We start from the raw sequence: 27,491 nt of genomic DNA on the forward strand, positions 1-27,491 counted from the left end.
GGCTGTTGTTAATCACTGGTGAAAGCGCATAGCTAATCATGGTGACTATGTTGAAAATCAGTTAATTCCGTATTAAACCAAACAAACAAAATTCAACAGGATAAAGAGCACAGAAAGATTTGATAATACAGTTTAGCATTTACCCTTATTTCACCCTTTAAAAACAAACAAACAAAAAAAAAGATGTACAGATTCTCATACTGCATATCCATGAAAGCATCCTTTATGACTTCCCACAGAATTAATTTCTTCTGTTAATTAAATTAAAACCCACACCTACCTTTTCTTTGAAGAGAAACGTACCTTCATACAGTAACAAGAACAAAGACATACATACATATTTTCAGTTTTATCACTTCTATACTATCTTGGCTAGTCAACTAGCATTATACATTTATAAGATCATAAGCTCTAAATAGTTTTATTGTTCCCCAACTTCACCATGTCTTGCCTTTTCTGAAGTTACTGAACTGCAGATTTCTAATGTAATGAATATATATATACCTGTAAATTTCACTATTCCTTAGAATTATTACTGACAAAGTTAATACAGAGATGTGAAATAAAACTTTTATTAACAATAAAATTATTTTTTAAAAGTATAGATCTTGAAGGTAGGTAGCAGCAATGATAAGTTTAATTAGATCTTGAAAATAAGAGATTAATTTCCTTGGAACTCTGCCATCTGATGAACATGACACTTACCATCACAGCTGGGTAATGCATGATTCCACTGATGGTTTCTTTCACATATGAGGGGTTCTTCATCACTTAGTGTATATCCTGGATCACAGCTGAAAGTTACTGTAGAGCGGATATTAAAGTTGTTTCCATGGCGATGGCCATTCACAGGAATCCCTGGGTCAAGGCAGGAATCTGATTCCAGAGTAACACCTGAAAAATCACAAAATTTTACGTGTTTCCCCCTTTTTGAGACAGTAAACAGAAAAATCACAAAAAAACACAAAAACACAAATCCGTAAATAATGTGAATAAATAAATCCTCAAATATACTTGTTAGCATTGCCTGAAAACTGGTGTGAGATATAAAGGTCTTGGTTTAGCTGTTGTCAGGACCGTTTTTCAATTGTCAGTCTTATGGAACAGAGAATCCCAAACTAAGTAGGGACAAAATAGAGCTGTATACTTGACCAAAAAAAAAACAAAAACAAACAAACAAACAAAAAAAAGGACAACCTAAGAATTAAGCACTTACATATATTGGAATATGTTAAGTTCTAAAGTACTGCCATGACATTCAGAATCACAGAATATCCCAACTTGAAAGGGACTGAAAAGGTTTATTGAGGGCAACTCCTGACTTTAAGCAGGACTATAGAAAAATCAAATCCTAGTCTGAGAATGTTGTGCATAAGCTTCTTGAACTCCAGCAGATTGGCACCATAACCATTGCCCTGGGGAGATCGATAAGTGACTAACCACCCTTTTAGTGGTCATATCAAATCTAGTATATAAATTGCTCAATATAGTCCATTTCATCTATTCCATTTTTGTTACAGTGAAGCAAGTCAACCTTCTTCTGTAGAAGTAGTCATTTCTCACCTTAGCAAACAGTACAGTATAAAAAACACATACTTAAACTAAGAAATGCTTGTAAATTTGTAAAATTATACAGATACTATCTAATGCATCAGAAATAGAAAGGTAACGAGAGCTTATACAGTTATATAATGCTTATCTGAAAGTGGGTGGGCAAAAAAAGGACTTCAGTTTAAAAGGAAAACATTCAGATGTGATGTTTAGCAAACATACACAGCGCTGAAAGAAAGTACTTCATATTGCTTCTTTGAACATTGATTTTTTTTTTTTTTCTTTCTCAATGGGAGATAACTTAAGACAAGCTTAATAATGGGTAATGTTGAGAGTCCTGACTCTAAAAAGACAACATTAAAGTATACATGAGAATTTTTGGCATCAAGTGATAAATTGCGTGTTCAGGGTTTGAAAAATTATACTATTTATAAAAAGTGGTTGAATAAATATAAGATTAAAGTCTAGATGAAACCTGCATCCTTCCTCTCCCACTCTCCCTAAAGCAGTATTTCCTAAAAAGAGCAGGGAGTTAGTAGCTTCTCTCAAAAAAATGATTCTCTGACTTGACTGCACAGCAGCGAGAATGACATAAGGAAATACAATTTTATCCTATAATCAACTGTACTCTTTTTAGAACATAACACACAATCCAAAGTGAGCTGCAAACAAGCAAACAAAACAGATGTGGCGCATTGCTGTATAATTGAAATACATGGATAGGCATCCTTAAAAATCTTACTGTCAATAATGACACTTCATTAAACATTCATCAAGTTTCTGGTATGCCAGCTGTATTAGATGCTTCATTTTTTATTAAAATGCATATTTTGCAAAGAGGACAGTAAGCAATTTTTGGAAACTGGTTAAATAGTTAGATTTCATTAGATCTCAAAAGAAGAACTGAATCTGTTGATACATACAATGAATGAAGCATTCAACAGACATACAGTTTTATTAACTATATATTTATATATAACAGTTCAAATAGTTAAAATCATTAAAAAAATGGAATATCAAGGTAAGATTGTTTAAGTTGTGCGAATTTTATGAAATAGATGAAGAAAATAAGTCTGGTTAGACAAGTAGAAACCAGGTATCCTACACCTAAAAAAAAAAAAAAAATGTAATGCTCTAATGCTCTGTGCTTAGGCAACTTAATACAGCCCCTACACTTTATTTCAGGGTGAACTGACTTGCCTCCTGGACTCTATTGATTGCATATACTAGATCTCCATGGACCAAACTGGAAATTTGTTTGCCTTTACATGAATTAGTGGCCTTGCCACCTTGGCTGCATTAAATCTAAAGCATTCACAATCTCCAAGTTTTGATGCAGCTATAAAATATGAGTTTGGGCAATCATTACAAATGCAACATGACAGCAAATTTACTGCAGTCAGGTTAGTCTGCAGGTAAGACTGGAACAACTGAAGAAAGCAGTGTTATTTGTGTAGCCTAAGTACACTAAACACATGCGTTCTATTCAGAATCTACATGAATACCTACACTATGTAAAGCCCAGTAACTTCTGAGAGTCTAACATATGTAGTTCTATGTATCTAAATTTAAAGAAACTAGTGTTATAGTGACTCTAGAGTTCACAGGGAAATGTTATTGCACACTGAATTGCACTATAGAATAACTGTTGCTAAAGCCCAATTCTCTGTATTGCAAAGTACATTAGAAATGGAGAAAATGAGAGAGGTAGTGAAGGTGTAAGAAGGGGAACAAAAAAAAAAATCAACGGATTTCAACCCTGAGGGGTGAGTTTCTAAAATGGCTTTCCATTTGGCTAAACACCTAGGGCCAAAAGCAGTCTGCATAACATGCAGTAACTCATGAAGTAAAATTTTCCAAAATCAACTAATGGTTTCATAGTTATCTGTCACTACAGTACAGAGTAAATATAATTTGCCCTTATAAAGATATAAATACTGTCATTTATTTGTTCATATTTATTTGCTCATTTTCAAAATGATTGTTATTTTCAAAGTTAAATGAAAAGATGTAAAGAAATATCAGACTTACTCTCATAGTGAATTAGGAAGCCAACACTGGAACGACTGTTGTCTGTAGTGAACAGCAGATACATGTAATTTCCAGTACTGATAAGGAACTGGGGTGCTTGTGTTCCATGGTATTCCCCAATTAATGGTGATGAGTTAGCTGGTCCATCTCTGACTTCCAAAGTATCATAATTAACCTCAGTCTGAAATCTGAAAAGAAATATGTAAGTCTGATAGGCAGAAGAATGCTGCTTGAAATTTAACTCATATAACTGTGTAACAAAGTCATATATATAAAAATCAGCGTATCTTCAGAGGATTACCTGCAATTTATTACTGTGAATAACAACTTAGGAAGATCTTACGCATCTTTTTTCTTGCTTTGTTTTTTTTTTTTTTTTCTATCATATAAATACTGATTAAAATTAACAGCATCATCATAATATATACTTCAGATCAACCATATGACTGGGTTTCAAAATCACATCTGCAAATTGTCTCTTAGAAAACTTTATTGAGAAATTTCTTGCTATCAGGTTAAGAAGAAACAGTTTGACATTCAATGATCTTATTTCAACAATTTCATTATTTGATATTCGTTGTTTGGCAAAAGTTGTTTTAAATATTCAAATGCTTAATATTTTATCCAAATATTCTTTTCTAACACAGTTCACTATCTATAAATAATTTATTTTTTCCATGAAGTTAAAAACAAAAGTACTAAACTGAATTTAAGCCTTCATTTTGAAATTTATCACAGAATTCCATGCCTATCTAAATGTAGAAAAGAATGGGAAAAGAGAACAGTAACAAGAAAACTGATTTACAAGAACAAATTTTAAAATCAACAGCTCAAAGTCTTTTTCAATCACTAAACCACATCAGATTCCCCAGTTCAGAAAGTATGTTTGAATGTGCAGTCTTCCACTACTAGCTGTTTTTAAATCAGTGCCTCAGATTTGCTCTTTCTGTAGATGAAAATTTGACTTTTCTTCACATCAAATTCATTTCAAGACAGTCTGTGATCATATTAAATATTCTTGTGAACTGTAAAATCTAAACCTTTCCACAACAATTTTCTTATTAAAAAAGTATATACAATTACACAGATATCCATGTATGTCCGCGTACATCTACAGACATGTAAGAGGCCATGCTTTTGCACAATGTTCTTATTTTTATAAAATGTTTATTTTTCAGATCAAGTATAAAAAAAGCATATGTTCTTCTGAGACTGTTCTGACTTTTCCCAGAATTTATTAGTTCAACTGTTTGGAGCAAAAAAACCTCTGTCTCTGTGCACTTGTTTCAAAATTAATACTCTTAAGTCATCTATCCAATATGAGATAGAAGTTCAGTGGGTCTAGAGGTAAGGAACTATGCCCTTGTAATTAATAACAACAGAAAATTATCAAACATCTGAAAAATGAGAGATACATGTAACATCCATTCAAAGTTAAAATAAACTCTATGCTACGTAGGTAACAATGAGAGAATGAACATCTTTTCCCATTAAGGCCATTACATTTTACAATCAAATTTGCATTAGTACTGATGCCATCGTTACATAAACATCAGTGTGACTAATGCAATGTAGTAACTTCTGTAGTTCCTGCTCTCTCAAGACCCTAAAAACAAAAACACATTCAGAAATCTGAAAGTATCTGCTTAACTAATGACTATTTGGAAACTCTGATTTGTGCTTTTCATGTGGTTCTTTCCTCTCTACCTAAAAAACTCTAGATTTGCAGTACTGTCAACCAAACCACATGCTCTGGGTACACTGGCAAAAATCAAGATGGCTGCTTTCACTGTTATCTGTCTACTCTGAAAGTGGAATACAATGGTTGTGCACATGTTAATGCATTAAGCATGCTCAGGACTTATCTCTGGCACTGAAGACAGCAAATATGGAATGACCTAAATCCATATTTCTACTCTGGCCCTTCAAACACGATGATATTATTCAAATTTCTTATTATGAATGGTTGCCTGCCCACAGTAGCTCCTGAACCATGCCTGACCTAGCTGGCAAGTGAAGTAGAAACTACTTAAAAAACTGTGTAAAAACCAAGTTTATAAATCTAGAAGGTTTTCTGGTACTGTTTAGATTACCAAAATAGACAGAGGGCACCACTCAAGTACTTGACAATTATTCAGTACCTTTCCATAATTTTAAAGTTATATATATTGATTTACCCTGAAGCAGAATAAGGAAAACCAACGCATACTACTAGTCTGGTTTTAATGCTCTATTTGTACTCGTTATGAGCAGACTCAAAATCAATACTTCAGTATTTCAATTACTTTAACAGTTGTATTTGTGAGGGCTAATTAGAAATAAAGTGCTTTTAGCCACCAGCTGCAGTTTTCTTAGCAGGGTGGTGTGACAATGATAGGTTACAGACTAGCTGGAAAGATAAATCTTAAAGTAACTCCTACAAGAATTGCTGCCCATTACATTGATCTTTATTTCCAGAAGAGTCTAGTTCATATCAAACTTTGAAATTTATTTTTAGCTGACTTTCCTGTTTTTGAGGGCTGGTGCACTATAGCCACCTTTGCATTATCACTGAAAAAAAATAAAATAATAATAAAAAAATACTATGGGAATTTCTATATCCTCACTGAAAATGCTTAATTAAGAGTAACTTAAACAATTTTGCAAATTTCTATTAGCATAATTATGTTGGTAAAAAATAGGAAATTCTTTAAATGTCTAAAGAGAACTTTTAAAAGTCTTAAAAACTGCTATATCAAACTAATTGTATTTAGGCAGATTTTGAAGAGGCTTGTTTTAACAGCTACCCAATGAGTTTTCATCAATATTCAAAACAACAAAAATCTTCCATTCAGCATTTACCCTTCTAAGTTCTTTCCTTCTGACTCAAATCAATCAGACGTTATTCTTTTGTTGCCCTTCCAGGCATTAGCTGTGACCTGAAATGCAGAATGTTTGAATGTAAAACATTCATGGGGTTATTTTATAATCTGCTGCTATTTCTGGAGAGTTTCTAAGTACTCTACTAAGGGATATTTGTCTAACAATATTGAAGTCTCATTAGCTTAAGAGGGAGCTCATTTATATTATGAATATCACATGTACGGTGCAAAATTTCATTCTGGCAACTGCATCTGTGATGGCAAGACATGCAATGAAATATAAGAGGATTTTATTTTCCCTAGACTAAACAGAATACATGAAAAAATATTGATTAACTGATTATTGATACTGATTTTGCCTAAAGGTTTGTAATTTAATAACATTACATCAATCAGGAGAGTTAGCTTCTTTTAAATCATAAACAGGTTTTCTATTCAAGTTTTAATCTGGGTAGCAAATCTGTTAGGAGAAAACTTTTAAGCAAAGGGATATCATTTTTTTTAATCATCAACTTCCCAAAGCATAACATTCTTAAATATATTTATTCTACGATACAATAAAGCCATACAATTTTCAAAACCTGTCAGGAACATAGGCAAAATGTTCCAATGGGAACTTTCCTGTCTACCAAAGCCATTGTACTTAATAGTATGATTAATGCGCAGCTGAAATATTTAGATAAAGAAGACAAAAGCCTTGTTTTAATAATGCTGAATCTTAAAACTTTTGTTTAATTTCATCCCCATTTGATTTGTACACAAATGAGTAGAATTCTGTGAAAGAAATGTATGTGCATCTGCTGAAAATTCAGTACATGTAGTTCCTCAACTCAACCATATGGCATGGGAAATCATGTTTTCCATTAATTTCCTGAGAAGTACAGTGGTCATACTGTTAAAGTATGCAACTACATACAACTTGTTTCCTCTTATAAAATTAAAATGCTCCATTTTACAACTAAGATGTCTCTTTGCTTTCACTACATTTGGAAAGAAATCCTGAAATTTCAAGTTTCTGATATTTTAAACTGAAAGGGCAAAACTAACAAATTAAGCTTGCAATTTATATAGAAAGATTTTAAGAAGGGCAAAATAAATAAATACAAATAAAAATTGGTGTCTTAAATTCTGGATCTCCCTATTGAATGCAATGAATATAAGCCAGCAGTGTGCCCAGGTGACCAAGAAGGAGTAAAGGCCTTAGAGGAACAGCTGAGGGAGCCGGGATTGTTTAGTCTAGAGAAGAGGTGGCTCAGGGGAGACCTCATTGCACTCTACAATAACCTGAGAGGTGGGTATCTGCTTCTTCTTTCACGTGACAGGATGAGAGGGATTGGCCTCAAGCTGTGTCAGGGGAGATTCAGGTTGGACATTAGGAAATACAGGCTGCCCAGGGAGGTGGTGGAGACACTGATCTGGGATGTATTTAAGAAATGTTTTGAGGCTGTACTGAGGGACATGGTTTAGTGGGAAATATTGGAGATAGGCGGATAGTTGGACTGGATGATTTATGAGGTATTTTTCAACTTTGGTGACTCTGTGATTGTATGATTCTATGAAAGCAAACATCCAATACAGAAGTGACGTAACAATTTCATGAAATACCAGTTTCCATCCTTCTCTGTTGTCACTCTCTCTCTTTGTTATTGACTTTAATGAAGTTATAAAAAGAAAGTAAAACTGGAGAGGAAAAGAGTTTCAATAAACTAAATATATAATTTATGTTAATCTTTTACCCTACAGTAGTTTTATCACCATAGACATGATCCTCATACTCCTATGAATGTATTATAAGTTCTCATTCATATTTCTTTATAAAGAGTGATCAGAAATGTAACAGTTCAGTGGTTAGTGCAAGCTCTCAAAATCCATCATTTTATATATTAAGGTAGAATACATTTTCTTACATGATTCATTTTACATTTACTTAATCTAACTGCAATTTCATTGCCTACATATCCAGCCCCGTAAGATTCTTCATCGCTTTTTCAGTCATCTCTGTTTTTTAACACCCTGAATGATTTGGTATCATCAGTCCATTTTTTTCCCTTCCTGAACACAGACCACTATACAAAACATTTTACTGTGATATTATTAATCCCTGTTAACTACATTAATACGTAGTTAATACATAATCCTTGTATTAAAATGGTGCTTTTTAATAAACATCTACAGGGTGAGATGCAAAATAAAATTTACATTTTGGAAACTCGGGTCAATTATATACACAGTATTTCTATGCTTTCTGATGTCAACAAACAAAATCTTTTAGAAATGCCATACTTCTCTTTCCTTGGTATTTCATATAAACTGCATTCAAGCATTCAGCTATTTCAAACTTTGTATTCATTCAGGACTCCTGAGAGAGGAAGGCTGTCAGATCTGTTCACTTGCTTTTCAACTTTTTCCTAGTGGCCCTGCTAAGTAATTAGCACTTCAATCTGCAATAAATACTTTTTTTTCCATAGGAAAAAAAATATCATAATTGTAATAGATTATAGCATGATTGGGGAACGGATCTAACTGAGGTCACAATCATCTCAGACAGAAGAAATATGCTGCGGTTCACATTCCTGGTGCCAAAGTGCAGTCTCATTACATCCTGACTCCATGTGAAAATAATTCACCTTCAAAAATAGTTGTTATTTCAAAGGAATCTGCACATTACACAGGGAAATAATCACTGTGTGTTCCAGCAGAGCTAATTTCAGTCCACATTAAGATAACATTTTTTACAAATTAATTGGTTTGATCATTTTAGCTAGATAATATTTTAAAATGAACTTTAAGTCTCTGTCTTTAACAGTACTCTGATGTCTGGACATCTTTGTTTAATCTCTATGCCAGTACACATGGTGAAATCTGAAGTATCCAAATAAAATATTGAAACCCATAACACATTGAAGTGATGCATGTTGTAATACTATACATTTAATAAGCTTAATTCAGAACTTCTTGCACAATTTCCTTTTTCCCTAGGAAAGTCGTACTCTGACTTGATCATCATCATGGACAATACGTAGTTGTTCATAAATATGAAAGTAATGCAGAGTGGAAGAGGAATCCCTACTGATGTAATAGCAGATGGGCATTTATTGCATATTGTTTAAACCATAAATTCAGATAATATAAATGAAGCTTCAACCTTTAATTTTTCTGGAAGGACAGGAATAACTAAGCAGTGTCATATGACAAACACTTCTCATTCTGGTTTGGGTTCTTAAATATTTTTCTTCTTCATTGTTATAAAAAAAAAATAAATAAAAATTATGTTTATACATTACTTGGTGTTTTCCTTTATGATTCTCACCTGTCAAAAGTAATCTTAATGGAATGCCCTGGTCTTGCTTCAATCACCCATTCGCAGTTAAGTGAATCCTTATAATATCCTGGCCACCCTGGTGGCAAGATCACACCACTCGATGCTGTCAAATGCCCACCACATGGTGCTGCAAGAATAAAAAACACACTATTTTGTATTCAAATAATGCTACAAATAATAATAATAAACAATTCAAAAGTACAGAAAACAGTTTAATACACAGTGCTATTTTTTAAAAATTATTCTGTAGTATTACAAGCAGCTTTTCTCAGTCCCTTAAGTCTTTTCGTGTATCTCATCACAGCTTATCACTCTACACATACGCAGAGAATAGCATTTGAAATTGCGAGCATTCCTTAAAATTAAAAAATAACAAACTGTTGTTTTTAGTTCTAGTATGACTCCATATTTGTGTGCAAACTGTTCCAAGAATTCATAGCTTTTTTTCTTTTATTTCAATCACACTCTGCCATCTAGTACCCTATTGAGTAATGACTCAGCTTAGTGAAAATGATTGTTGTGAATACCCCATTGAACTACATTTGGAAGGGGCCTCTGGAGAACATCTGTTCCTGCTCAAAACAGAGTCACTTACAGCGGATTACACAGAACTGTGTCCAGTCAGGGTCATGCCCTCTCTCCAAAGGCAAAGACTCTACAACCTCTCTGGGCACTGCATTACAGTGTTTGATCACTCTTTCAATGAAAAGGTTTTTCTTGTGTTTAAAAATATCTTGAATTTCAGTTTGTGTCCATTGCCACTTGCCCTCTCAACAGGCAATTTCCTCTACACCATGGAATCAGGTACTTATACACTTTGAAGAAATCTCTCCAGGGCCTTGAGTGTTCCTTTTTTAGTCCAGATGACTACAGTTATGTCAGCCTCTTCTTGTATGATGAATTCTCCAAGCTTTTAATCATCTTTGTGACACCAGCTGACTCACTGCTGTATGGCCCATATCTTGTTTCTGCTGGGAACCCAGGTCTCTGTATGCAGACACAGACTCAACAGATGAGTAAAGGAGAAGTAAAGGCACCTTCTTTTCTTGAACTTCAACTCAGTCCAATTCTCCAGCCTTCACGGCCTGTTTGAACAGCAGGACAACCGCATCACTTATCAGCCACTGCTCCCAGGTTTCTGTCATCTGCTTTCTTGTTGTTCAAGGTGTATTCTGTCCCAGCATTCAGGTCATTACTGAAGATTTTCAAAAGTATTGGACGCAATATTTACTCCTGTGGAACATCACCCACTAGAGGCTGTTTTCCAGCCATTCGCTTTATACCATTCACTGATCACAACCTGCTCAAAGCCCAAGAGCTCAGCTTGTTACGGTTCACCTTGTAGTTCACTATCTAACAAATATTTCATCTGTTTTCCCATAATAATCTAATGTGATATAGTGTCGAACACATTGCTAAAACTGAGATAAAAAGTATCTATTACTCTCCCCTCATCCATCAGACCAGTCATCTCACTGCACAGGGCTTCCAGTTCAGTCAGACATAATTTCCCCTTCATAAATCCATGCTGACTGCTCCCAATCATGTTCTTACCCTTCAGCTTTTGGAAATGGTTTCCAGGAATATTGGTGCATCACCTTTCATAGTGATCTAGGTGAGACCCGAAATTCCTCCTGTCCTCCTTCTTTCCTTTCTTGAAGATAGGATTTGAGACCTCTGGAACCTCCCTCAGTCATACAGTCTTTTCAGGGCAATTGAGAACAGACTTCATATGCCCCTAGCTAAATTCCTCAGCACTCACTGTATTCCATCAGGCCCTTTCTCACGCGCCAAGTCTGATTAATCTGATCTTCTTCCATAAAAGGGCAAAAATAATTGCAAAAGGGCTGTGAAAGTAACATGGTGAGGCAGGGAACATTTTTCAGAGAAATTTGGTGAAGGATTAAACAACATTAGCAGATAATGAACACAATTTGAGAAATGTTAAGTCCATCTTAAAATTAAGCTCTTATAGAGCAGGGTTTTGAGATGATATTTGCTACCAAAGGCTGTTTAGCAGTCCAAAACGGGAAAGCTTTCAAGGTCAGCTAAATTTATCTTAGTATCATTTGTATTACACTCAAGTAGTCAGTGGTATCATTATCAGCAAATTCCATATTGCAGTGCAGGAAATCTTGTTATTTCTCTTCTGTTTCTTGAAGTAGTGACAAGGAAACTTATTATGCCATATGGAAATTAATGTTAACATGAATCTGTGAGTAGTAAATTAATACTCCTAGTTTTGATTCAATGCTTCTAACAGAAATTGAACGAAGAGACTTCATTTTTATTTCATTCACAACTCGCACTTATCTCTGAGAAGTTTTTCCAGATTTAAGAAAGTCAGGGGGGTGGAGAGGGAGGATGAAGCATCTCACAAAAATGAAGTATACACAGTTAATTGTCTCTGGGGTAAAGCAATCAGCCAAGAAAATGGATAATGAAATGTATTCCATGGCTTTTATTTTTAATTAAATCTGGTCATATTAAAACACAAACCAGAAGACTGCTGACCCTTACCTGATTCTAACACATCACACACTTCACATATTCCAGGTATTGCTTATTACAGAGACTGTTAATTATAAAGCAATACAAAGCAACAAAAAACAACAGCAGTTGCTCAGAAATCTCTGACAACCAGAAGCATACGAAATCATCCCTAAACAAACTAGCAAGGATGCTTGCTCCATATTGTAATTTAAAACCAGACACTCCTGTGTGAATACACAGCAAAACAGAATACATCTTGAATTTAGTGATCTACATTTCCTTCTATAACAAAACATACAATAGACAAAATCTAATATGAAGTTTGCCATTAATAAATAGCTATTACCCAACAAGGCTCAGGGAAAGGATAATTGAGGAATATCTATGTATTTTTTTTAAAACAGTTATTTCATTTATTTTCTCTACCTTTCTTTTTTTTCCTCTAAGCAACTCTTTTACCTACATGTTTGTGGAACAAAACTACACAAAGATTACACTGAATATTTTGTCAATTGTGTCAATAGAGTTTCAAAATGAGGAAACATCTTTTGATGAAGAAACTCCCCTACATTCTTTGCTTTCGAGTGAGTTGTTTTTTTCTATAAGCAAAAAAGAAAAAACTTGCTGTACAGCATAACTCATTATATGGTTTAATCAGGATAAGAAATCTTGCAAGCATGCATAGGTTTGCATGCACAAGTATCAGACTACTAGCATTCTTGCAAGTTATCTCTAAATTTTCTTGGAAATGCAAAGTCTGAATTGAGTTGCCAAATCATCCAGACAATGAAAAAGTTTAAGAAAGGGTTAAAAAAACAAAAACAAAAACAAAAACAAAACAATTCCAACAAAAAAACAACCATTGTACAGCAGCTCTTAAGAGAGAGGAGTGAGAAAATTGTGTGAGAAACAACCCTGAAGATATATAGGTCAGCAAAGAAAGGGGAAGAGGTGCTCAGGTGCTGATGCACAGATTCCACTGCAGCTCTCGTCTCATTAGGTGCATGAGTATATAACAATTGTTTACAAGATGACATACAGCTTTCTGAATATTACTCTTTATTACTTTATTTCCCTGTGCTTATAACACAAGCACACTAGGTATATGTTAAATGTATTCTTATGTCTTGCCTTATGACCTATGGAGCACCACAGTTGTTAAGCACCAATAAATCAGCCTATTTTCTCTTTTCTGCTCTTACTGTACTTCATCTCACAGAACAATACAATTTTATTCTCTTTCTTCACGTAGGCAAGAACAAGCAAATTAACCTGGAAATTTTTGATTAAATATTTTAGGGTGTGTAAGGTATATCAAATATAGTTTTGGTTCTCACAGTATTTCTAAAGGAGAAATTATCGCGCATTAATATGCTAAATACAGAATTTCAGGTATGCCTTTGCTCTGAGAAAATTAAAGGTGCTAATTTTTAAAAAGAATTTTAAATAGAAACTTACCTCACTTTTCTATGTTCTAGATAATAACATTCTTCAATATGCTACAGCCAAAACTGTTATAATAGCTATAACTTACAAGCAGGTAATTATGGTGATAGGTAGAGCTTGAAAAGAATAACAACCGGATTTTTAGAATGCTAATTTATTCCAAGAATATAAAAACAAGCTTGTTTCTATTACTGCGCTCTCATTTGACTGGAAAAGTGTTAAAATAAGACAAATGAATAACTTCAGCTAAAACAGTCTTAGTGTATGAAAGTTGAAAAATAAGCTAAATTAAAATAGTTTCATTATCCGCACTGTAGGAGCAAAGTAAAGACTGAGTTCTTACCTTCACAGCGTGGGACAGCTGAGCTCCATACTACGTTTCCATCTTGCATAATGCACGTTATGGATTCAGAGCCTTGTGTCTTTACAAATCCATCATCACAGTGGAAAGAAACAGAACTTCCAAGAAGGAACCTGTCTCCAAAACGTCTCCCATTTATAGGAATACCTGGATCATGGCACTCATTCTGACCAAAAGCTTTTATAAAATACATAATAATAGTAATTAATAATAATAGCCATCACCATTCAAATCTTCTAAATTTTGTCTTGTTTTTAGGCAGGCACTGGGTATAACCTTTATAAAGCAACAAAATTACAATGCAAGTGAAATTACAGAAAATAGAAGACAGAGCCAGGCTCTTCTCAGTGATGTCCAATGATGGGACAAGAAGAAATGGGCAGAAACTGGAGTACAGAAGGTTCCCTCTGAACACCAAGACCTGCTTTTGTTCTGTGTGGGTAATAGACCACTGGTACTTGTTGCCAAATAGATTGTGAAGATCGCCAAAAGCCACTTGGATGTGGTCCTGGACACCCTGCTGTGGGTGTTCTTGCTTGAGCAAGGGATGGGGCAGATGGATCAGGAGGTTTCTGCTAACAACAATTATTTTGGAATTCTGTGATCATGAATCTACATCTCACAGACTGCCCATTATGTTTCATTAATGAATAAAGTGATTTGATCCTAACTTGATTTAAGCTATGTGAGTAGAGCATTCTTACACAGCAACACAGAGAAGGTTCAGAAGTACTAGCATTTTGAATGAAATTAAGGCTTACACTTTCCTATGAACATGAATGAAATATAAATAAGGAATATTCCCATTACTTCTGTTTCTCACTGTGGTAGATATATGTGCTCTTAGACAATTCTAGCACATAGTGTATGAACTAAGCACTAAGTGTGGTGGAAAGATCACACGATGAGAACTCTTGCAGAGTTTGATGCGTTAGTATTATATTCTTAACCATGTAATTCTTCAACTGATTGTTCTTATTACTGTCCTTAACTTTGGTAGAATGACATATGGAAAAAAGGATCTGAATAACTTCAGACAGAAGCAGACCTAAATTTCAGGCCTCACATTTTCTGACAAATCTGTTAATCACTACACTTATCCAAGGAAAGATCTCCCTTTTCTTCTCCTGCCATTTTACAAAGGACAATAATCATCTCCCTTTCTCTGAAAACAAGGGACTGATTTAGACATCTACAACTTAAAAAGGTCCATTTTTAGTAACTCAAATAAATACCTTGTCCCTGAAAAAGTACTGCTAGTAGATTATCTTCCTTCACACAAGGTGGAAACAGTTTAAGCCATGAAAGAAAAATTTTGCAAGTTAATTTCTTCTGTAACCACAGAAAATGGTTTCTCCAAGTGAAAAGATAATTTCCATACATGTTCTTTGAATAGCTGATAAAGCTAGGAGAGTATGCATTCTACGTCAAGTGTCATAGTGTTCTATACATTAAGGTGATATTACTGGAGTTTTCAACAGAATACTGTTGAATAACAGGCTTTAATATAAGCAAAACAATGGAATATCATATAGCAAAAAACACAACCTACTAGTTAGCCAAATGTGAAATATCTGTGAATGTGAAATTGCCATCGGATATGCATTTAAGAACTTTTGAACTTATTTGCCTTCTTGAAGATATTTATTCTTAGATGCCTTACCATCTAACCACAAGGTAGACTGCAAAAGCAAAAAATGTTCCCACAGACATATGTTTACAATCTATATATAATGGCCCATCTTGGGACTGGAAATCTTTTAACATCTTTATCAATGACATAAATGAGGGGATTGAGTGCACCCTCAGGGTGCATCAGGGATACTGCAATCAGGACTGAGGCTCTCAACAAAGGGAAGACGTGGAGCTTTTGGATAGGGTCCAGAGGAGGGTCATAAGGAACATCAGAGGTCTGGAGCACTCCTCCTCTGATGATAGGCTGAAGGAACTGGCATGTTCAGCCTGGAGAAGAGAAGGCTATTAAAAGATCTAATTGCAGCCTTTCAATATTTAAAGGGAGTTTATAAACAGGAGGGAAATCAACTTTTTACAACTAAAGAAGGGGAGATGTATATTAGATGTTGGGAATCTTTTTTAATGAGGAAGTGTTGAGGTGCTGGAACAGGCTGTCCAGAGAGGTTGTGGATACCCTGTCCTTGGATGTGTTAAAAGCCAGGATGAATGGAACCCTGAGCAATCTGATCTAGTGTTTGATCTAAAAGTTGGAAAACCCGCCTGTTGCAGAGGGCTTGGAAGTTAAGGTCCCTTCTGACCCAAGCCATCCTACGTTCTATATTCTAGCTGCTTTTGTACTTCTGTGGTTTTCAGATGAACTGTGAGGAAAATAATAATAATAATAAATCTCTGCATTTAGGACCTAAGCTTAACACCTTCATGAACTTATTTCTGCTGGTTCCACTGAGAAAGTATATTAAATCACTTGCACTGGATGCTTTTATATGAATTATCTGGGCATTTACAGCAGTTTCAAGGGCATTTACAGAAGTTTCAACCAAAAAAAAAAAGTCATCAAATAACAAAGCGCATTCCTCAGCACCATTACAATATAAATAAATATTACAAATAAATATTATAAATAAATGATAAAGCTCCTGATAAGCTAATGAAAGAAATACCAGGAAAACAACAAAAAGTAATGCATTTATACAAGTGCTACAATTTTGTATTGTCCCCTTTTCTGAGGCAATTTATCTCTTCATTATGAATAAAAACAAGTTTATTTTTCATTACTTTGATGAAAGATATTTTGGCTAGATGAAATAAAAATAGAGATTCTTACTTGTGTAAGTGATGTTAAATCCTCTTCCAGTTGTAGAGTGATCTGACTGAAATTCAAGTCTTACTATGTGCCCACTGCTAGCTAGTTGAGAAGGGACTTCATTGCCAGAAAATGTGCCAAGAGGTGGTAAATCTGAAATCCCATCATCTTTCACAGTAAGATAGTCAAACTGAGGTTCAACATCAAAGTCATTGAAAATCAGATGGATTCTGCTTCCTGGCTCTGAGATAATCAACCAAACACAGTTCATGTTGTTCCCATACTCCTCGGGATAATTTGGTGAAAGAATAATTCCAGATGGTGTAGTGAAGTTGAAGAAGCATGAGACTAAAGAAAACAAGGATACAAGGATGAACCCTCAGAATATTCTCCTTAAACACACAAAGCACTTGTCTTTCTATTCTTGTGAAATATGATATCTTTGAAGGCTAGATGTGGCAACTACTATACATGCAGCCTGGAGATGTTTATGATTGTTGTAACATTTACAATGTAGCTCTGCAGCCTTTCAAGTCCCTCAGTGAGGCTATGTGACTGCAGCTGTGCTTGGAAGATATTATAAAGACTAAATAGCAAATGCCAAGAAAACCAAAGTATTGCCTGATTTGTCAGAGCTTGGAAAGAATCAGTAGGTTGGCTTGTTCTGGAATGAAAATGCAAACTCCAAATTTGAATGATTTTATTTTATTTTTTTCCTAAACTAAAAAGTCCAGGGTTGGACTCAACTATCTTTAAGGTCTTTTCCAACCTTAGTGATTTTATGATTCTGTGACAAAGGAATGTCTTTGAAAATGTATTTAGAAATCCAGGGCAATCAAGCAGAAGGGCTAATCTCTGTCTGTAGCAAACAAAGTTTACGATGATGCACAGATCAGTACAATTTTAGCTATGCCTCAGTCAACTACGTAGTTTCCCTTTGATTGAAGAGGATGATTAAACACAACTGTAAAATAAATAAATAAAACAACAACAAAACAGAATATTCAGAAAGAGCAAGGCTTACTGCATAGTAATTAACACAAAGAATAAATGTTACTTGACTCTTCAAGCACATCAAAATCAAACCAAATTCACTGTTTGCAAATGTTCTAAGTTTGAGTTCCACTATATTTTATAGGACATACAGCATGTGCACATCAAACAGTGGAGGCTCAGTAAAATATTCCATGCTGTTGCCAATATAAACTACTATATCAAGCCAACGCAGCATAGTACTGTTCCAAAACAGAACTTCAGTCTTCAAGAACATTGCAGCCTCATCATTTCATGCCCAGACATTATGTGCATAGACACCTTTCCCCTTTACAAAGGCATATCAAGGATGCTCCCAGTCACAGAGAAAGCTCAGTCAGCTCAGTCAACTCCATATCAGCATAGCTGCAAAACACATATATTGTACAAGTTGGACACCTCACTCTATTTTGAAAATCCAATACTGAATTATAAGACTCCTTATGTAGAAAAATGTGATACTATCTGGAAAGCTGAAGTGAGTAGTGTACTGTACACTAGAAAGATTTACACTGTTTTATATTAGAAGGAAACAAAAAAAAAAAATTATCTATTTAAACCAATTACAAGTCTACCTACAAAAATATTTCATCTTTTTAATCAAAATTCACATGTAATGAGCTCAACTATCCTTCTTCCATGTTATGTATACTTATATATCTTAAATGCATTCATATATTTTTAGGCTAATGGGGGGAAGGAAGAGAAAAACCCCACCAACCAGCACTTTTACTTTACAGTCTGCAGACTGCTTTGCACTGCCAGAATCAATGTGCATGTGCTGCTGTGTTCTTTAAAACACTTATGTGCTATTATGAGGCGTTCAATTAGAATCTTCAACACGAATATTTATTAAAAGTGTTAAATGATAAAATGAGGGCATGATTATTCTAAAATAGTCCTATGTGATAAAACCCACAAGTGAGTTACTACGAAGCCAAATAATAATAAAAAATAAATAAAAAAAAAATGATGTCTCACAGGTCCTCGAGGTATTTTGAAATATTTTCCTGCTGGCTAGTAAAAAATGTTAAGAACAGTGAGAGGTGAAGGTCAGGAAATAATTACAGAAAAATAAGAATAACTCGTACAAACACAGCTGGGTTTGTTGCCAGACCACTGGTTGTTTTGTTGACATGTAATCGTTCTCTCTCCCACCAGTTCAAAAGCTGCTTGACATTCAAAGGTAAGCGTATCTCCATGCAGAAAACTACTGCCAGTCCTCTTCCCATACGATGGAATTCCAGGGTCACCACAGCCTCCTTTCTCAATTTCTGAATATAAAACAAACACAGAAAGTAAGTAGGGAAAATTTATTTGCCATGAATTTATGTGTCAACATAAGAAGTGCCTTCAAAATATTCAGTGTAATACTTTAAACAAATATTTACATCTTAAAGTGAACTAGACATATGTGCTTTAAAAAGCACCCATAAGATGACTTAGGATCCTAAGTCTTTTCATAGGTGAATAACTTTCTTACCTGCATTGCAGGTAAGAAAATTACAACTGCACTCAAATCTTATTGCAACGTAAAATTATGAAGCCATATATAGTCTCCATTATAAATGTGGAAACATTAACACATACATCTTACTTCAGTAATAATGTACTAAGGAACCTGTTTTAATTCTCAAATCTGCAATTCATTAGGAAAAGCTATTACCAATATCTTTATAGCAATTAAAAGCTATTGGTAAGTTCAGTGGATTTTATTTTAAGAACCAAAATATAATAAACACAAAACTGTGAAAATACTACTATACAGTTAACTGCCCATTGAAACCATAGGATACAGTTCTTTGCCATGACATTTTAAGCACATTTGATATTAATGTCCATTTGAGCAACAACACTAAGAAAGCACTTCTGGTTTGATAAAGTATATTTCTAAATTGGTAGTAAAATGATGTACACATTCAATTGAACTCAATGATAAAATTTTCGAAGTTACTTAAATGTTTCACAGTTCAGACTAAGCTACAAAGTCTGAATCATTCAAGATAACAAAATGTAATCTAACACAATTAAAAATAAATAAATAAATAAATCTGCTTTCAAATATTGCCAGAGCTACTTCTATTAGGATTTAACATGGGTATGTACCTTGACATGCAAACTCCAACAAATAGTGTAATATGCAGGATAGGATTGTTCATAAGCACATATGTCACGTTTCACAATAGAGGAGGCTAAAGAGAGGTATACATTTTACCTCGATAATCTTAAACTTTGAAAAGAAAATTAGTTTTCCATCCAAATATGAACTTAGAGCAGTTCCAGAGTCAGCTGTTCTATTTAATAACTCTCTCTTATCAGAAAGCCAGAATGTACAGAATGAATGAAAACTCCTTCCAGAAGTTCATTACACAAATATATTAAAACAGTAGTAGAAAAATATCACTTATAAGTAAGGATTACCAAAATCCTATCTTCACAAGAGCATTAAAGTAGATTCACCTGACTGATCCTACTGACACAATGATTCCTACAATGTAGCACTGGAAATTGTATGCCCCCATTTCTGCACAGTTACACACGCTACCTGAAGGCATGCAGAGCTACAGAAAATCAGAACCCTTATTTTAATTACATTTTCAAAAATTATCTCCACCGTTGACAACAAGCCTATATCTAAACCAGCATGTGTAAATGGTCTTTCAAAAGAACATCTTGCACTTTGAAGATCAGGGTGAAACTATTTCACACAGGAGTGCTAGGATGCACACTATCTTGAGGTTTTACAAAGTCACTGATAAAAACTGACCCCTTAGGAGAAAACAAGGGTTTCTTTCAATAGTCTCCAGAGGAAATATCACCGTATCTTTAATTAATGAATCTGCTGAAGTGGAAGACAGATCACAATGCAATCTGACCCTCAGGAGATACACCAAGCTCAGGGAGTGAGCCACGGATCAATGAACCAAAACTTTTAAGAGAAATGACCTAAAATTAAGCTTTCAGATAGGTTTAAAATTCATTTTTTATGAGAAGTTAGTGTGGTACGTCTTCAGTAAAAACTGAATTCTGAGTGAATGCTTAGTGAATGTTTATATATTGCCCTTCTTATCCAAGAAATAAAATCCAAGAAATAAAATTTGCAATTATAAATTTCTGATTTGCAATCACAAATAAGGCACTAAAAACAACAAAAAACAACAACAAAAAAAAATCTCTGGTCAAGCTATATAATATAAAAAAATAACTCCTGATCAAACATAAAAACACTCTTATTACTTTGGAGGAAAAAGAAAAAAAAAAAAAAGGTCCAATAAAATCTGTTGTTCATCTCAGAAAATAGTATTCCAATGCTACGTTTTACATTAGAAATAGTTTTTAATCAAATTAGATAACCTTGAAAATCCAAATTACTCATAAAATGTCAAAATGAAATAGATTTTTTAACTTAACTTTAAGGGTTTGTGCTTATCCAACATAAAAAGAATTCAGCAAACAACACAATTTTTGAGGATGTATGACAAGGAGGATGACAATGAGGATGTATTGACAACAAAATGTTTTGAGGATTCTGTTTACTTCTGGGAATCTACGTCTTTTCAAAGACAGAATACCACCATCAATTGATAAAAACAGTTAATTTAAATTCAATGGATAGCATTCCCTTTTAGCTTCAAGATCAAAATCATATTTTTACCATTATTCCAGTATATTTCTTTACAGGAATATTACACTACAATTTACTTTCTGTTTCCAGCTATAAAAGATTCCTCCTTCACAGTTCATGAAGTTCCCACCAACATTCTAAGCAATGTCCCACAACTTCTCTCATTATCTTTTTTGTCCCTTATATTATCTGAAAGGCCACAGACATATACAGTAGATTAATTTTTGTTGCTCCTATCTCGTTGCATTCTATATCAACATTAAAAATTAAACAAGACTTTAGAATCAGATAGTTGGAAAGCCAACATGATTAGTAATGGAAAATAGAATCATACATTTAAAAATCCTTTAAAGTAATAAAAATCACAGAATGATAGAACTGAAGAGATTGAAAGGAAAATCTGGAAAGCATCTAGTCCAACCCCCTACTAAAGAAGGTTCGCTACTGTAGGTTGCACAGTAGGTGTCCAGATGAGTTATCTCTAGAAAAATAAATAAATAAATAAATAAATAAATAAAATAGTCCACAACCTCTCTGGGCAGCCTGTTCCAGTTCTGTCATCCTCAAAGTAAAGTTCCTATAATGTTTAAATAGAACTTGCCATGTCAAAGTTTGAGTTCATTTCTCCTCATCCAGGCACTGTGTACCACTGAAAAGTGCCTAGCCACATCCACTTGACTCCTGTCCTTTAGATATTTCTAAGTATTGATGAAAAATGAAATTTATTTACTAAACTTACTCTTTAATATTTGTTGTGTACTTAAATATTTCCAGAATAGCAGGGATCACAGTATCACAGTATCGTGTGAGTTGGAAGGGACCTTAGAGATCATCGAGTCCAACTCCTGGGATTCGAGCCTCCCTGTGTAGCAGAGCAGCACTTATACCACATCATCACATATAACAGTTTCTTGGGAAGACAAATGCCCGAACTCTGAACGTCCCCTCCCTCTTCCTAATTACCCCACTTTTATTGCTAAGCATGGTGCAGTCAGTCAGCTGACCTGAGTCCCCAATCAGCTCCTTGTGCATTCCCAAATCCCCAGCAGCTTGGCAGTGCAAAAAGCTGAAATGTCTTTGGCTCTATGTAAGCACAGATCAGCAATGAAGGTATTGTGGCATTATCACCACTGTTTTCTTCACAAACCCCAGTATAGCATGATATGGGCTACTTTGGAGAAAATTAATTATGTTAGTATCAACATGATATGGGCTTTTGGGATTTTGGTAACACTGTTAATTTTATATTAACACATTGTTCTAAGAAATACTCTGTTGTTCAAATTGCAGAGTTAATTCTTCTTTGCTAACAGAAAGAATACACCTTGAGTGTAAAAAAGGCCTGAACACTGTTCAGGCCAAAAGTTAGCTCAAGATATCCTATAGAATGCAAATTAGGAAGTCAGAGTAGAAACATGGAAGAAGTGTAAAAAAAAAAGAATGCTACTGCACCTGAAATTATCAGAAATAACAAGTCTTGTGAAGAAGTAAACTAAGGAAAGAGACATAAGACTATACAGATGGTTGTAAAAAAAAATAAAAAAATAAAAATATTAAGTATAACACAAAGAAACAATCTAGTAAAGAAGGAAAAGAGAGAACATAAAAATATCATAGCAAAATATCATAGCCAAGTATCATAGCAAAAGCTAAAATAAAGTCAAAGTAAAGAGCATGAAAGGATGAGAACAGGTTAACAATTGCTCAGAAAATTTAGACATTTTCAAGAGAATAGGTCCTAATTAAATTCACATTGAAGTACATAAACTGAAGTAGTCTATAAACTACTAGCAATTATCTTCAAGAACTCACAAAGGACAAGGGAGATCACAGCTTGTTGAAGAAGGGCACCTGAAATAACTTACTGCAAAGTGGAAGAGAAGGAGGCCCAAGGAATGACACATCGATTTCCCTTAATCTAAAATTATACTGGAACAATTTCCTGAAGAATTTACTATCAAGCATACAACACCATAAAGCAAAATCAGAACAAAACCCCACACAACAAGAACTTATGAAACTGTAATCTACTTTGAGAAAACAGCTGGCTTTCTGAGCAAGAATAAAGACCTGACGTATTTTGAATTCTATCTTATTTCTGACAGTTTCATATAGTGTTTCATAAGCAAATAAGAACATTTTATCATCTCTAGGTAGGTTCACAGCAGATTGAAAGAAACGCACAGAAAGAAAAATGATTAGTGATTATACTATTGGAGTAACACATTAAATGCAGACAGAACAAACTAGACTGTATTTTTAGATGAAATGGAAGTTGAATACAGTGCAGAATACTGGATCAGACATCAAAACACCACCTTAAACTGGACCACAATAAATAAATAAAAAAAAAAAATACAAACTGTTCTGAAAAGAAAAATAAGAAATTGATTAAACTTGAAATCTACTAGTATACTAACCAAGCCTGGGGTCTTTTCTTTTGTTCTAAGATCAGCTGTTGTGTTTAGAGCCTGTTCAGTATCTTCAAAACATGACACCTACAATCCAAACTCCTTAGTAGATACTTGTGGCTCAGTATCTAAAGAGGAGATATCTTTTTGTTCAGTCCCCTCACAAAACTTTTGGAAAGGGAAGTAGTAGCAGAGATGTAATAACTGCAGGTTTCCTAATCAGAGAAAATGAAAATGCTTCTCCTGGATCAGGGAACTGCAGACAGAAGTTTTGCTTTAAAGTAGTTCCTGAACCTTAAAACTGGGATTACCAAAACAAGTGGGTTGTCTTATTACAAAAAAAGTGATCAACAAACTGGAGTGATGGTAACTGGTGTAATTGCTCTGAGAGCAGAGGCTGAGGCAGCTGGGCTTTCTCAGAGATAACTTCAGGGGGACCTGACAGCAGCCTGCCAGTACCCACAGGACACTCCAAAAACAGATGCAGGTCTGCACTGTGTGGTGGAAAGTTGAGAGGAATGGGAATAACAATATGAGAAAAAAGTCACACAGGAAAATCTGTTCTCCATGAGAACAACCAAGTAGTGGAGCAGGCTGCCTGGTAGGCCTGTATGGTCTCTGTCCTTGGAGGTACTCAATTATTAACTTTGGTGGTGGTGTCCTGAAAAATCGCATATCTGACTTTGCTTTGAGGAGTAAGTTGGACTAGACTCTACTCCTTCAGCCTGAATTATCCTATAAACCTTTGACAGCATGCTGTTGTGCCAAAAGCAATCTAAGTAATATTAAAAAAAAAAAAAAAAAAAAAAACAAAAACAAAGTGATCTCTAAGCTGATTAATCAAATCAATCAATATTTAGGAAAGATAATTCCTCAGAATGTGGTTCTTTGAGGACAATCCCAGCACATCTAATGTTCAGAACACAGTTGGGGCATTAAATAATATTTTTGTACATAAGCTAGTGTCTTAGATAGGCAGGATTTTACCTTCCCCAGTGAACTGCACACCGTAAATAAGTTTGGTTATAAAGGTCTCAGGAGGAAATCTTATTTCCTTATCTAAAATAAACCAAAATTCACCTTAAATGTCATTGTATATTCATACTTGATCATAATCTGAATTTAAGAGGATATTTCATGAATCAGACTAGCAATATTGCAGATTTAAAATAGGTTAATGTAAGTCCAAAGGATCATTTGAATAATTATAATCCATAAATTAACTTTGATGGGGAGAACTGCCAAAAAACTGAAATATTCTTCATAGCCTCCTTACATAACAATCAGAAAATCCTGGGTTCTTCATACTAAGTATGTTACTTGTAAGACATCACTCACTACCATCATATCAATAGTTAGTTTTTAAGATCGGATCTTTTGATCTGAAACTATACTGACATAAGCAGAAAAAAAGAATTTTAGTTTTAAAATTCTGGAACTAGTTAGTATTTCCCCTGTTCTCTGTATCTAAACTTTTCTTTTTAATTGCAAACTCTTGCATTCAGTATAACAGTATATTAAACAATTGACACAAAACTATAAGTAAAAAGCTGAACTAAAAATAAATATGTCATGAAGATACAAGTAAAAACTGCTTCTCACTGTAGGAAAGCCTGATTCTAAGCAAAGCAATTGAACAGTCAACACAGACATCTAGTTCTGAAGGCTTAAAGGATGAAAATATAGTTAATGACTTTTTAGTGGGTTTCTATTTGTTTTGTTTTGAAAATTAGTTACGTCATAGAAAGGAATTTTAAATTAAAAACTTGGTTGATACAATATATTTTATCTTTCTTAAACCATTTAAAAATTAGCAACACGTGTCATTCTAATTAAGAATTGGCATCATGGAAAATCAATTTAGCACATATTAAGTGGATGAAAATTAGATAATGATAATATCTCAAAGTGCAAGTGTGACTATAGAGTACTACACCAATATTAACTGTGGAATGGAAGTGAATAGAGAAGATAAAAAACAAGAAAATCCTGTGATAGTAAGATCTTACAAGGATTTCAGAGAAAACCCTATCCTAAATACTGAAATACTGCCACCTTTAACAAGCAAACTGCTCTACGTTTCTCAAGGACATACAAGTTAATGGTTGAGAGAATGCACTAAAAATGTTAATAGTTACACGTTATAAATTTTAAGGTAGTATAAGTAAGCTTATGCTTATATGTTATGCTTATAACTTTCTTAATAGGTTATAATTCCAGAAGACAGATAGCTTTTATGTACATCTTTTATTCTTCAATGATTTATCCATATTTTATTTGGTTTCCAAAAAACCCTCAAAGGTCATCAGAGATTTAAAAATGTTTGGGTTTCTTTTGTTGTTTTGGTGATCAAAACTGCTGAGCTGTGGAGGTCTTGGAAAAGAAGAAAAGCCCCAAATTTGCTATAAGGATGTTCTATGCCTGTTAAACTTACATGTAATCAACATTCAATACAGCTTTCAGACAGACAACGGGACACAAAATACTTTTCCTGTTCATCATCAAAAATGGCTGCCTACAACAAAATATTAGTGACTCTAAGCTGCTTGACAAATGAACTATATACCCAATATTCCCTTGCACACTGGAAAAGATCGTGATTTTACACAGTAGGAAACAACAGCAGTAAAACTTACCTTAGCCTGTCATTTTGATAGCTTAGAGCAGTGCTGAAGTTATACTTGAGTAATTTCAAAATTATTCATAAGCATTATTGAAACCTGTCATTTTATTTCAAATGCTACAGTGAACTCTAAGAACATAAAGATATTAAAGAACACTTTCTGACAGCTATCCACAGATTGTAAAACCTCCCATGCAACAGACTGTCTTGAGTTCTTGAGAAAATTTTCAGATTTCTACATACTTTTACAATTAGCTACAGAAGATAAACACAGAAATGGCAGACTGATATTAGCATTCAGATCGGAAAGTTCTGAATGTGTGCTTAGGTGATGCCCACCATGACTTTCTATATTTTATTTTGTTGTACACAAAGACTTGTTTCTCAGTGTAACATTCCCCATAGTACCTCTGTGTAACTTTAGTTAAGAAACAAGCAGGGGAGCGCAACAGAGAACTGTTTCCACACATTCATATAGAAGTTCCTACATTCTAGTTTGTGCCTATTGCCCCTTGTTAGGTCACTGCATACAACTGCAAAGAGCCTGGCTCAATCCACTCTACTTTCACCCTTCTATAAGCATTGATAAGATCTCCTCTCAGACTTCTCTTTTTCAGGCTGAAGAGTCTCAGCTCCCTCAGCCTTTCCTCTTAAGGGAGATGCCCCAGGTCCCTAGTAATCTTTTTAGCCCTCTACTGGACTCTCTAGGAGTTCCCTGTCTTTTTTGAACTGAGAAGCCCAAAAACTGGAAACAATACTCCAGATTTGGCCTCATCATGGCAGTGTAGAGGGAAACTTATCAACTCCCTTGACCTCCTGCACACGCTCTTTTAAAAACCTTTCTTTATCTCTGCAAACTACTTCATGCAGAGGTAATATAAACATTAGGAAAAAAAGCCAATAAATTTAAGATGCTGGAAATGGCACAGAGAGTGCTGCACATGATAGGAAAACTC

General features: G+C 34.4%; 1 protein-coding gene across 3 annotated transcripts in view; it reads right to left on the reverse strand.

Annotated features, from left to right (window-relative positions):
• The window catches only part of CSMD1 (CUB and Sushi multiple domains 1), a 935,567-nt gene that overhangs the window by 194,738 nt on the left and 713,338 nt on the right, over window positions 1-27,491 (reverse strand). For all 3 annotated transcript variants that reach the window (XM_072330835.1, XM_072330834.1, XM_072330833.1), the window contains 6 exons: window positions 18,968-19,150; window positions 16,866-17,192; window positions 14,048-14,242; window positions 9,754-9,892; window positions 3,583-3,770; window positions 706-894 (listed from right to left, as the gene is read on the reverse strand). In XM_072330835.1, coding sequence (XP_072186936.1) covers window positions 706-894; window positions 3,583-3,770; window positions 9,754-9,892; window positions 14,048-14,242; window positions 16,866-17,192; window positions 18,968-19,150 — 1,221 coding nt within the window. The remainder of the gene's footprint in view (window positions 1-705; window positions 895-3,582; window positions 3,771-9,753; window positions 9,893-14,047; window positions 14,243-16,865; window positions 17,193-18,967; window positions 19,151-27,491) is intronic.

The sequence above is a fragment of the Excalfactoria chinensis genome, chromosome 3, assembly GCF_039878825.1.
Source record: "Excalfactoria chinensis isolate bCotChi1 chromosome 3, bCotChi1.hap2, whole genome shotgun sequence".
NCBI classification, from domain to species: domain Eukaryota; kingdom Metazoa; phylum Chordata; class Aves; order Galliformes; family Phasianidae; genus Excalfactoria; species Excalfactoria chinensis.